The 14,087-nt window shown below is 38.2% G+C and overlaps 2 protein-coding genes across 4 annotated transcripts in view; one reads left to right on the top strand and one right to left on the bottom strand.

The window, feature by feature from the left end:
• Positions 1 to 14,087, top strand: part of LOC311096823 (uncharacterized protein) — a 116,828-nt gene that overhangs the window by 33,882 nt on the left and 68,859 nt on the right. The gene's annotated exons all lie outside the window — the stretch shown is intronic.
• The window catches only part of LOC311096824 (uncharacterized protein), a 160,273-nt gene continuing 149,020 nt past the window's right edge, over positions 2,835 to 14,087 (bottom strand). Inside the window, exons 1-3 of one of the 3 annotated variants that reach the window (XR_014609125.1) lie at positions 7,535 to 7,835; positions 6,724 to 7,317; positions 2,835 to 6,001 (exon numbers count right to left, since the gene is read on the bottom strand). Coding sequence is in view for 1 of the 3 variants with exons in the window: in XM_084136227.1 (XP_083992353.1) it covers positions 5,820 to 6,001 (182 nt within the window). In the remaining 2 variants the exon portion in view is untranslated. Of the gene's footprint in view, positions 6,002 to 6,723; positions 7,318 to 7,534; positions 7,836 to 14,087 lie in introns of those variants that run through there. The other 2 variants (XR_014609126.1, XM_084136227.1) reach the window with 2 other exon arrangements.

Below are 14,087 nucleotides of genomic sequence, written 5' to 3'. Positions count from 1 at the left end.
GACTCATAACAAAAAGTGTAATTTAGTTGTGAAACTGCATTAACTTGTTAATTCAGTGATAGTCAGAGATGAGAACTTCTCTGAGTGATGTGCTCCTGCTCTATTCATCAGTCCTTCAGTTTGATCTATAAACACCAGACTCCACATTAATCTATACTAGAAATAATGATTTCGCAATCATACTGAATAAATTACATTTATTTGTCAAGTAAATCAGGCCAATTTAACAATTAAAAGCCAATTAAGAAACAATAAATACAAAGCATCAATTGCTCAAAGATGGAGCTAGTGTTTGTCGTAGTGTTTGTGATCAGTGTTTGCTTAGTTGGGCTCTAGGTCCCCGTACTTCTTGTGTTAGCTTTTCTTCGCTGCTGTAACTGTGTTTGTAAAACACAATTGTTGTGGCAGAGTATGATATTCCCTCATGAAAGCAAAGGCTACAGTGATTACAAAGTGTTTGGTTTCATTTCTTTGACATGTTCTATGTGTTCTATACTCAAACCGGCTATTTGTAGCCCACTTATAGTCAGTCGATTCATTATACTGATTCATTGTATAGTTTTTGGCCAGGCAGCAGACGAAATGGTTGATATCCCATCATGTTTGCAATGTCAATAATATCTACTAGACGTAAATGTAATTTCATGACATGGTCACGATTTAGCTCTGAATTGGACTAGCTTTGTGAGGTCTGCCTTTAGCCCACACAGCGAAATTGAGACCATTATGGAGTGCCATTCTTGCTCCAGTAGAGTTCCTCTTTAGTGTGAATAAATAATTATTATCAGTGTTAAATCATACAGATTTGTAAAGCTTCATTCATAGAGATTAATTCACAGCATGCACAATATGAACAAACAGTGAATTTGGTGAATATTCCGCAGGTTTTTTAAAAATATGACAATTGTGGTATAAGTGGCATACCTAAACATTAGTGTGTGTGTGTGTGTGTGTGTGTGTGTGTGTGTGTGTGTGTGTGTGTGTGTGTGTGTGTGTACACTTCTTTGTGAGGTGCACTTATAGTGAAAGATTGTGACAACCGGCTACTTTATGTGTGCTCGCTATAGTTAAAAAGGCTTATAAATTTGCCAAATCATGTTTGTATTTAAATCTAGTGTTTCATCACACTGCGATGTGTGTTTTAGTGAGTAAGAAAGTAGGAGTTTGGCAAGAAGAGTGCATGAGATTGAGCGTATATACGGAAACCAGACAGGAAGTTCTTTAAGAAAGTGTGTCTCTGTCATGTGTTGTTGTCGGGTCTGCAGGTGTAGAGTTATTCTGTGCTGCTGGAAGGCTGTTGTTGCTCGACACTGAAAATAAGCCGTTAATGCTACATTTAATGCTGTTTTTTGGTACTTTTTTGAAGCTTGCGGAATATGGAATATGTTTTATTCTCACTGAATTTCGTACAGCTTCTGAAAGTTGTGTTTGAGAGCAGTTCACGTGTAAATGGAGCGTTTTGCGAGTTAACTTTTTCCAGTAGTTGTGAGGTTATCCTGTGGTTTAAACATAGACATCGATTTCGGTAGTTTTCAGTGGTTATGAGGAGCAATATGAGAGAGAAATTTGAACCGAATCGTGGGTTTGGTCTGTTACAGCCCTAGTAAGATGAGAAAGCAGAGTTTAAGTCGTTTGTCATGGTTGTAAAAAAAACAATGGCTATCTGAACATCTTTGCCAAGCACGAACCAGTACAGAAGTAAAAGATTATATTAAACCACGTCATGTCATATTGTCAACATGGTACTTATGAAGCAGAATAGTGGGTCATATGTCTAATGCTTTTTGAAAACTTAAGGCTTTCTTCTTCATAAAACGAGTCGGACACCATCACTTTTTTGTATATATTTTTATTTATTTACATTAGTAAGCTACAGGACATCGTCTTTCAAAACATGACCTGCGCGAAAGAGAGAAAAAAAAAATGAATGCATCATTCTCAGCACATCTCAAACCAAACTGACGCCCATGATTAAACCCCATGTAGCTTTACTACTATTTAAATCGATTGCTGGACATCGTAATGTTATTGTACATATATCTGATTTAGCATTGTATTACCCTACCTTACCCCACCCCCACCCTACCAAAGTTATGCCACTGGGCACATGTATCCAGTCCACAGGAGGGGAATGGCGCAGCAAGCCGACACTAAGAGCCGGGCTAACAGTGAAGCTGGCTTCATGTGAAGGGAGCCCACGGAGAGCAACCGGCTCGACACATGGGCTATTGTTCTAGCGAATGTGCTGGTGTCGCCCAGCCCGCAGCTCTAAAAGATTTCTCTGAAATTAAAAATCTTTTGGAACTTTTGGGATATTGTAAGTACACAACTGCAGGAAATATAAGTAGCTATATGAAGTAGATTATGTCAAAAATGATTTATGACCCTTGGTTTATGGTTTTATGACGGGATGTCCTTATATGGGTGTTTTATGATGCCATGTGACCTTTGACCCTGTGTGGTTCCGGTGTGCTTATGGATATGTGTGTGTTTATGGATGTGTGTGTTTATGACTGTTAGCTGCTCGGTGTGACAAGGAAGTGAATGTTTTTTCAGGGGTGTTTTTATTATTGGTGGATAATGTCCACTGATGGTGAAATTATGAACATGAAGAAATCTGTCATGGATTTGTTTTTCAGATTTCATGACAGCGTCCATAATGTTTGTGGGAGAGAATACAAGCAGGGTAAATTAAATTAAGAAATAGCATTGCTGATAATTAATACATATAAAATATATGAAATAAGATGACATTTATTTAAGTATATGCATTTAAAAGTAAGTTTTAAACATGAGTGCAAGTGTGCTTAGCTGAGATGAAATGAGACTCTTTGTTGTCTCTAACTGCGGACGTCCACAGCTCTTTGAATCTTTCAGAGCTGATGAAATGTTACAAATTAGGTTTTAAAAATAAAAGCATTGCAGATAAATAAACCATATAAAATATATGAAATAAGATGAACTTTATTTAAGTATAACTATTTTTAAAGTTAGTTTTAATCTTTTAAAAACCATATTGAAATAAGACTCTGTTTGATGATGTCCTTTTCCTCGATGAGTTTAAGAAATAAATCCATTAGGCTATTGTTAAAAAAAATAAAAACATTTAAAAAATATATATGAGATAAGAGATAAGAATACAATTATCAACTATAAGTGTTTTAATCCAATACATCAGTGATATAGAGTCATTATGCGGACACCACAATACAGGGCCGTAGCTAGAGGATTCGGGGCCCCCGTTAAATAATAATAAAACCAATTTTTAAAAAGTAACAGCAAAATAATGGGTTTCACTTTATTTTGATGGTCCCTTTAACACGTTCTGTTGACTATAAGTAACGCTGCACCTACATGTCTACTAACTCTCATTAGAGTGTTAGTAGAGTATTAGTAGACTGGTAGGGTTAGGGTTAGAATAAGTTGACATGTAGTTGCAAAATTACTTATAGTCAGTAGAGTGTCTGTTGGAGGACCATCACAATAAAGTGTTTGCAGATATTAAGCAGACAGTACACTAGTACTCCAATGAAAGTTAGTTGACATATAGTTGCAAAGTTACTTATAGTCAACAGAATGTTCAAAAGGGACCATCAAAATAAAGTGTTACCAAATACTGTTTTTTTCCCCATCAGTCAGTTATAATTCATAAATCAAAAAGTAAACATTTATAAATTGACAAGAATGCAATCAAATTTAAAAAAATAAAGTCATTTATTGTCTTATATTTTAATAAAGATAATATTATTAAATAAAGCTAAAATGTATTCATTCAGGTGCAGTGTGTGTTCATGTTTTATTGATGTAGGCCTAATACTTCATCAGCCGGCAGGTCCGGTGCATAATGCAATGCGTCGTGACTCGTGTCAATTTTTTTAACTCTACTTACAATAGTGTAAAAAGACAGGAATTTTGACCACGTCATTCGGTCGATTGTGGCGCGCACCGATAATGAAGAGTGACAGTAGCCTACCCGGCAGGCTGTAGACCAGGGGTGTCAAACTCATTTTCACTTAGGGCCACTTCAGCATTATGGCATTATGGCTGCCCTCAAAGGGCCGGTTGTAACTGTAAGACTTTTAAAATGTTAATATATTGTCTCTTTATTTGATTATTACATTGTATATGCATTTGCAGGGGTGTTTCTAGGTTTTAAAAACATCAGGCGATGAGCCCGAAACATCAGGGGCTGGGAAATAATGATTTGATACAGAGAATAATGTATTATTGAATATATGCAGGGGCAAACTGGCTCAAAAATTCAGCCCTGCACTTAGCCACTCCAGCACACATTACCGCACAGTCATGCGTATTCATGCGTATTCAAATGTGAGGTAGTTAGGGGGTTGGGGACATGCTCCCCCGATAAAATTTGGATTTCTCTGACCTACATGTGCATTTTAAGGTGTTTAAAGGCCAAAAATTACAGTGTAGACGGTAGTTTCTTATTCCCAGCTAAATAACAATACAACCTGTCTTTCAGAACGTCTTGATTGACTGGGATACAGCAACTCCCCCGGCCTCCCTCTCATTCTTTTCATAGCGTTTCTGGTACCCTGATTTATGTTTTCTTTTCCCCGACATTTCGTCAGTCAATCTCCTGCTCTTCCACCAAGTTCATCGTTAACTTCAGGCACTGCCGCCTCAACTCTGATTGGTTCTGTTCACGAGCTGGGGTGGGACTTACAATTGTATTGGCTCCATCTGATGTTTGTCACTGACTGAATAATTAATAAATACTTTAGATCGGACTAAACCATTTATAGGGAGGTAAGAGAATATTTGGAAAAAAAATATTTAACCAAATTGCATGCTTTTGTGGTATTCATTCAAATTTCAGGCATACAACTAATATAAATATTAGAATTATTTATACAACAGGGGCCTATATAGTATAACTGCTGGATTTTGTGGGACCCCCTGGGCAGCGGGGGCCCCTATAATTGTCACCACCTTTCACCCCACTAGCGACGGCCCTGCCACAATATACTGACTTACGCAGATACATAAAACATAAAAAAGTGAATAATAGTTCAAATTATTTGAAATAAGACGTTAAATTATCAAGTATTTTAAGGTTTAAACGTGTTGAAGTGAATTTACCATCGGTGAAATTAGGAGGTCTTTTTGTCTCTGGTTAAAGTCATAGATCCTTGAATTTCTGAGCAGAGGAGAGGTTTGCTCTCCGTTTGCTAAATTTAAAAATGAAGATTGTTTTCATCATGGCAGGGGCTCAGGCCCTCCCCTTCCTCTCTGTGTATTAGCATATGCAGTTTGTTTCAGAAAACATCAAGCAATTAAAAGATAGGCCGGACCCCTGGTGTTTTACAATAAAAAAATCTCCTGTCTGAAGCATTCCTGTCTGGCAGGGAGACCCAACATGTGCCCATTCTGACACCAGAATTGACTTGCTAGTTTACTGAGATCTCTTATCCAGTGTGAATTGGCCAATAATATTACAGACATCCTGTGGTAAAGTACATTACTCACATTACTCCATCTACCCTTGTAAAAAAAAAAAAAAAGTATTTTAAACAATGTTTAAAATAGTCCAAGTGATTACAGCGGCTCAACCTTAAGTTTATCACGCGACGAGAATACTTTTTGTGCGCAAATATATAATTTTCTTGTGTGTGTTTCTCTGAGTGAGTTCACAGTGTAACAGCTTCTGGGGTCCCGCATCACACATGACCAGCGGTGGCCAATAGTGAGACTACATTGGTGATGAAGATGATGATGATGATGATGTTCAGGTCTTCAGCTGCTGATGGATGTCAGTGATGATGATGATGATGATGATGATGAAGATGTGCAGGTCTTCAGCTGCTGATGGATGTCAGTGATGATGATGATGGTGATGATGATGGTGATGATGATGATGATGATGAAGATGATGATGATGTTGTGTGATCTTGAGAACATGATGAAGGGTTTGATGAGAATCTCTCCTCAGTTTTGACATCAGAATCAAACTTTACAGGCTCGTCTGGATCACAGGACACTAGAAATCACAAATATATTGAGTTTATGGGATATTGTTCTCCATCACAACAATCACAAGCTTCAATAGTCTATAGCTTTAATAGTGCAGAAAGTCTGAAGAATCAGTTTGAATAGTAAATCTACTCTCTTAATAATTTGGGGTTAAAATAGTAAATGGACTGCATTTATACAGCGCTTTCAACAGACCCACGGCCACCAAAGCGCTTTACATATCGCCTCACATTCACCCATTCATACACCCATTCATACACTCATTGATACACCGACTATTATATTTCACGAGTTCACATCTACATATAATTAGTACAATAAGTTTATGCGTATTTGGCGTGCTGTCCGGGGGGAGGGCTCCGAGCTCGGAGTTAGGCCCGAACCCAGAGTACTCCCCCCAGTTGGTAAGTGTAGATGGAACTGGAAGTGAGGAGATGGGGTGGAGGAGGGATGCTGACAAACTTTCAATGAACAGAGATAGATCTGCTGTGAATTTATACTCTGTCATTGAGTTGATTACTGATTAATCTCCAGCTGTGCATAATTTGGTTAATTATTTGAACCTGCTCCTCCCGAACTTTGTTAATAAAACATCATTAAAAATAACCCCAACAAGTAACCCAACTATGGGTTGGTGCAGCACTTTCCCAACTGTGGGTTATTTGTAAATCTAACAATAAGAATAAAATGTGATGAAGAATTAAAGTTCAATAATGATCAAACACTCACACATTGGCTTTAGTCTCTCCATACTCTCACATCTATCACGTGTCTCTCCTCTTTCCTCTGGTGATTCACTGGTTTGTGTCTCATTTCTGTCCTCCATTTTTCTCTCAGTCTTCTTGTTTTCTGCTGATCTGTGATTTCTGCTGATTTTCTTTCTCCTCTTCATTTGAATCTGTTCAATCACACAGACAGAGTTTCATTAAAGCGATATAACATCATATCACGAGACATCAGATCAACTCCTGATCAACATCTGCATGAGCTCAGTGTTATTACAGCATCTCAGATTAACTCAATGATGATGACAAATGACAAATATAGAAATGTGAGTTTATGTGTGCGTCTGCGTCAGGAATCTGCGTATTATCATCATAATGGGGAAACCGGTCTTGGGCTCCATGATATGAGTTTTCCACTATTAATGCTGTTGTGTCTGACTAGACTCGGCGTCTTTTCCTGTTTTGGTTCATTAGACTGAATCTTTTTGTTCCCTTTTTAAGCTCTCTCTCGTCACATGTGTATTTATCCTGTAGTTTGTGAAGCTCAACACATGTTCTCCATGCTGTAATGTCTCATATATTCTGACTTTGGTAATATCTGTCCAAGAGAATACAGTAGTTCAGTTCAGAGTGAAGTTTGACATCAGTTAATGATTGTTGAGCAATACAGGTTTACATTTCAGTTTTACTAAATAGAGAGTATAGTTAGAGAGTATAGAGTATAGTTTTACTATAATAGAGACATTAATGTCTGGATTGAAATAATTAATAGAAATCTCTTTAGAGAACAATTAAAGATAAAGTGTTTTAATTACCTTGTGATGAGCAGAAGAGAGGAGACATCCAGCGCAGCGCTGTGAGATCAGACCGCTCAGCCTTTTATACAGTGAAGGATAAACTCCTCCTCTGGCTCCTCCTCTGGCTCCTCCTCTGGCTCCTCCTCTGATGTGGTTTGTATTGTGTTTATACACAGCCACAGGCAATCAAGCCACACTTACAACTTCACTTTTTTCTTCTGCTGCAGTTTCATCAGGATCTGTATTAACTACTGAGGATCACTCTACTAAGGATCTTCCATTTCCTGTTTCACTTCCTGTTAGAATCTCATATTGTAAGGAGCTTCTACCCGTTTGTACTTTCTTCAGTTGTTTCACGATCTGTATCCGGTCTCTTCCTCTTCTGACTCATCTTCTAATGCTCCTTCACTGCATCTCCTCCTCGTCACTAGTGTCTGGATCAATGATCTGATGAAGAACATCGTGCACAGAGAGCTTCTTCTCCATTGAGCTGCTACAGAATAAACACTGAAGCATTTATATGTGTCTGTGCTATAACATCTATATTTGCACATTTTCATCTTTTTCTGTGTGAGAACATCAAAGTCCCAAAACACAATGTCACAATATTTTGTCTGAAAACTGTGACGAAACAAAGAACATGAAAGAAAGATTCTTCTGAAACAGGGTCACACACAGACACACACATACACACACACACACACACACACGCACACACACACACACACACACGCACGCACGCACGCACACACACACACACACACACACATTATCCAATTTTTGGATTATTGATTTCCATTTGATTCTGATTACTGTAATATAGTTTTTAATTGGAAATACAATGGTTTTTAAAACTAAAATCAGTGTAAATGAAAAGGAAAGTGTAATAAGACTGAGTAATATGAATCAGTTTTATCAGTTAATTAATGTAAAATCAGCAGGTTTTTGTCATCTTTGTGTCACGGTGCACAACACGTTTAATGGAAACCTCAATATCTCGACTCAGGATGATTTCAGCTCCTGGAATAAAAACTGATCTCGAGTTTCAAGGTACAGAAACATTCATGTCCCGTCGGCTTAGAGTTTAAGACCAAATGATCAAGATCTCTTAAAGCTGCACTTTAGGGTCAGTTTACACTGAGAGGGTTACAGTGAGTCTAACTCTTTAAAGGGTCCTGGTTAACTTTTGCCTCTTGTGTTTACTGTTTTACAGCACTAGTGCAAATGCGGTTTTAGTGAGTGAGGATGTGTGTAGAGTTTCACAGAAAGAGTGCATTAGACTGAGCGACAATATATATGGAAACCAGATATGACATTTAACCCCTTAACGCCCACTGTCGGGAATTTGCAACAAACCCCTTCCATTCAGACTGCAGGCGAGATAGCGTGTGTTTTCCCCCAATGCCTGTTTGTGCACATTCGATACATACCTAGGAACATTTTGCACGCACTGGTTTCTCGTAGGAGCGGTCGGAGTGGGAACTACATCCGGGTCACCGAAGCTAATATTTTGTTTTGCAAAATCCGCATATCAAGTGCGCAAATGTGGAGAAATTTCCCAAAATGAGTTAAGTTGTGCTAAGATAAAAATATGTACCAGCTTATTGATTGCTTCTATAGCTATGTTATTCATATAGACTTCATGTGACAAATTTTTTTTACGTACTTTGTAGATTTCTGTTTGTAGCAAATTTGCGACATTGGTCCATAACGGCTGGATTGGGCTAATGGCTACATATTATAATAATGCTGTATTTAGATGGTTTCAGCCAAAAAAATTTTTTTTTTTTTTTCTACAAAAAATAGCATGTTAGGATATAACACTATAAGAATATATAATGTATGCACTGGAGAAACAAGGAAAGAGTTAAACAGAGTGTAACATGGAATGTATAAAAACTACTGTCATACTGTCAATGTTAGGGAGTAGGAGAGTGTTTTGTTTCTTGCTGTTGTCAAGATTCATTAATTTGTCAAAGTTTATAAGTATAAAGTTTATAAGTTCTAACAACTTTGTGCCATGAATAAAATCTACATTCCTGAGATGGGAAAATGTGTTTTATTAATTTTTCCATTTTGTAAAAAATTACCCTAAATGCCCACTGTCGCAAATTTGCAACATACCAAAATTACCCTAAATGCCTGTTGTCGCAAATTTGCAACATACCAAAATTTCTATTTATTTGTTGTGCAAAAGTGAAATTGATAATCTCAACATTATTTACCATCTACTTAAAGTCAAAAACACACAGAATTTTTTTTTTTATATACAGCTTTATAAATTCAGGCGTTAAGGGGTTAAGCTGAAGTTTAACCACATTTAATTTCTACTTGTGGTCGAGTGGAGGTCTTGTGCAGTTTAGGGAAATTCCCAGAGAGGTTTTGTTGCTCAACACTGAAAATGAGCCGTTAATGCTATATTTAACTCTAGTTTTTTTGTACTTTTGATGCTTGAGATTCTTATTTTGAGGAATATGTTTTATCCTCAGTGAATTTCGTAAAGCATCTGAGAGTTGTGATTGAGAGCAGTTCATGTGTAAATGGAGAGTTTTTCGAGGGATATTTTTAATTCAGTAGTGAGGTCACCCTGTGGATTAAACACTTCAGTGCATTAGATGTTTGCCCGGTTTCACAGACTAAAATGCAAATTATGGGTGTAAATCCATTAAACCGCAAAAAAAGTCAGTGAAATTTTCACCCTGAATGCAACAATATGCTTTAAAAAAGAAAGGGTCATAATGAGATGATATTATTCTACTGCCAGTTCAACCATCAAGCGTCCCTCAGAGGTGAGTGTAGTGAGAGAGAGAACACAAGTGTAGTTTATCTGAACCCTGAACCACACACACTCACCAACAGCGGTTACAGTCAATACTAGAGACAATGACACATGAGGGCTCTTTACACACACTGAACAACTCCTGGGACACAGCTAGCAACAGTTTGTTAATGTGAAAATACATTGTGTTACATTGTGTTAGTTTCATTTTCACAAATAACCAGTGGAGTAACGACACACATTTACTCGATTAAAGTATAAATTTGAAGTACTTTAGATTGTTATTCGACTCCACTTCATCTCAGAGGCAAATATTGTATGAAAAACTGACTTTTTACACATGGATATTAGATTTTTGATATTATAAAATATGAACAGTATATAATAGAAACACAAAATATAAAAAAAATATGAAATATAAAATTGAAAAAAATATAATTTGACTGGCAGCCGTCGCCTGAGTCCGCCCTGCAAACCTGTTGGTGGACAGTGGAAACATGCACTGATCCCAGATGATGTCCCGCCGGCAGAGGCTTTACCAGCGTCTCTGGTATCCTATGTACTCTCTCAGTCTGTACAGGACACACTGGATCCGTTCCAGTTCACATACAGGCAACAGCGCAGCACGGAGGATGCTGGCACTCTCATGCATCTGGTCTCAAAACACTGCAAGCTCATCTGGACGCTCCGAAAATAAAGCCATATGCCAGGGTACTGTTCATTGACTTCTCCTCTGCATTCAATACAATAAAACTGGACATATTGTTATCCAAAATGGCTCAAATGGGTAGGAACCCATCTCTCATTCACTGGTACTGTTCCTCACTAACGGGCAACAGCTGGTCAGGGTCAATAACACCTATTCCCCCATGGTCACATCCAGCTGTAAGGATGTGTTCGCTCTCCTTTGCTCTTCACGCTCTATACCAGCGGCTGTGTTTCCTCTGCACCCAGACACCAGATCATCAGATTCTCCGATGAGACTGCACTGGTAGCTCTGATGAAGGAGAGGGGCCGATCTCTATGTGGAAACAGTGAAGAATCTGGTAAAGTGGTGTGATCTAAATGCCCTCATCCTCAACACACAGAAAACTGAGGAGATTATCTTCGGCACCTCTCATGAGTGCCACATTACACCAATAATCATTCACAATCCAACCATAAAACAAAAATCATCGTTCAAATATCTCGAAGTGTACGTGGACAGTGACCTTTCCTGGACCTCTCATGTAGATTATATCTGCAGCAAAGTACAGCAGAGGATCTACTTTTTAAGGAGATTTAGGTCATCCGGAGCGATCAGTGAAATCCTGTCTCTTTTCTTTGTGTCAACCGTTCAAAGCATTCTCAGTATGGAGGCGCAGTGGTTTGAGGGTCTCTCCGCTCATCTGAGGGCCAGGACTCTACGGCTCCTGGGAATCTGTTCCAGATCGGTGGGACACTCAGTGGAGAACGCGTTCACTGAAAGCCGTGTACTGCACACCGTCAGACTGGATGACCAAATCTCCCAGGACTCTTCCCATGTGTTTCAGTGGGAGTATCGTCTCCTGTCCTCCGGGAGGCGCTATAGGGTCCCAGAATGCAGAAAGAACAAATATAAACACTCATTTATTCCTCAATATCTCTGCTGGATCAACACGGGAGAGAAAAGAAGTGATAGTTCCCACCTACTTTAACTTTCATCTATATACTTATGGCTATTGAAGACCACTCTTGCAGGGCAGGGCCCCCATCATATTAATGATCTATTCATGTTTTTACTGATGCTTCTATGTTTTTAGCTTTTTAGGTTGTTGTGTTGTAATTGTTGGATCTTGTATTGCAAGACAAATTTCCGTGTACACGGACAATAAAGTGCTATCTATCTATCTATCTATCTATCTATCTATCTATCTATCTATCTATCTATCTATCAATTACCAATGTTGGAGTGACAGAGGAGACTGAAGTTGGAGACTGAAGTTGGAGGTTCAGCACTCAGCTCACTATTATTCATAATCATCATGGAAGATATCCGAGAGGAGACACCCTGGGCAATGCTGTCTGCGGATGACGGTGTTATAAGTGATGAGGATAGAGAGGAATCAGAGAGGAGATTGGAGATATGGAGGGAAAAACTAGAAGGAGCTGGACTGAAGCCAAACAGAAGCAAGACCGAACACCTGCCACCTGAAGAGAAGAGAGTATAAGATGGAGAGAGACAGCACAGAGAACACGAATCTCGTGTAGATTTACACAAACTGAGAAAGTCTAAAAGTGTTTGTTGTGCTCCGCTCTTTATTTTAACTTTATTTTTTAATATCCATTACGTCATTGAGCTATGTATGTTCAAAAAAATATGAGGAAAGTGAACTCGTATAAATAAATCGTTAATAAATTATATTTTCACATTTTTTGTTACACTGAACCTGTGTGTGATGCGCCATCGTGTGGTGAACATGGAAACTACAGGAAAGTTTATCAAGACATAATGGACATGTATTAATCTAAAAGGATTTTTAGAAACAGCCTACATATAATCTAATCTAAAATGTTCGAAATATATTAATTTACATAAAATTTCTTTGAAAGATCTGTTCAAAGAGAATCTGATCTTTAGGGATGTAGTGCCACTTTCAACCACGAGATGGCAGCAGCGCACCTTATTTTCACTTTATTTTCACATTATTTTCACTTTATTCCATTTAACTTAGTTAATGACAGCAACATTAATCACATTGGTTAAGCTTTTTATACTACAAACAGTATTTTAATTTGGAACCTGAAAACTAGTGTAGCTCATAATATTAAATCATGTGTGTGTTAATGAGTTTAATAACTAAATGTCTATTTAATATCTGGCAAGAAACTCTTCTATAAGAATTGCAGACTACTACGTCTAATAGACATGAAATAGGCATCTGAGTGATGTGTGCTATTATGTAGAACCAATCTATAAAGTAACTAAACATAAGTTATCTATTTTATTTGTCCATTAGTACTGTTGATAAATTAAGGAACATTTATGTAGGATAAAAAGTTAAAACAACCTCAACATGTAAATGTAGTGTTGAGCTCATAAATCACAGAGGTATGTGAGTCTGGTCTGGATGTTACAGGGACAGATGAACAGATGTGTGTTCATGAAGCTGAATGCTGCCATCAAAGGCTTTGTGACATTACAGAAATGAATAACAACAACTATTTAAATATTAAGTTGTAGTTTATTTAAATTATTGTAATTTCAAACTGAGCTACTACAGCACTTTTCTGATTCTTGATTTCTGTGCATTTGCTGCACAGCTGTTGTGGTGGAGCAGGACCTGCAAGGAAAGATGATGGCGGCATTTGTGGAAAAAAAGCATTTTTGTCTTCTAAAAATAATGACTGCTTTTGTGTTATGTTTGTGCATTTTTGCAGCATCTGAAATGTCAGCAGACTGGTGTGAGTACTGAGGATGAGGAGCCCAGAGCTGAATCCTGGAGATGGTGCCATGGATGAGACCCTCCATCACTCCACCTGCCCTTATGAGACCCTCCACCTGCCCTCATGAGACCCTCCATCACTCCACCTGCCCTTATTGCCTCAGATTGTGAAGCACAACACATCACGCAACAACCTCAGGCACGAAGGCACGGCTCACCTCTGGCGGTCAGCAGATTCATCAGAATAAAGCCGCAGAATAGGAACCGCTGTGTTGAGATGGCAGAAGGATGTGGGGTTCAGCGCCTGTAGCCTACATACATGATTGTAGTTTGAATAAAGCTTTGTTTCATGTGTTGACTTGTATATGCATTTGTTTATTGTGTGATG

This window comes from Abramis brama (genome assembly GCF_963993115.1).
Source record: "Abramis brama genome assembly, chromosome: 15".
Classification (NCBI taxonomy): domain Eukaryota; kingdom Metazoa; phylum Chordata; class Actinopteri; order Cypriniformes; family Leuciscidae; genus Abramis; species Abramis brama.
The sequence above is the reverse complement of the archived record's forward strand: the minus strand, read 5'-3'. Positions and strand labels throughout refer to the sequence as shown.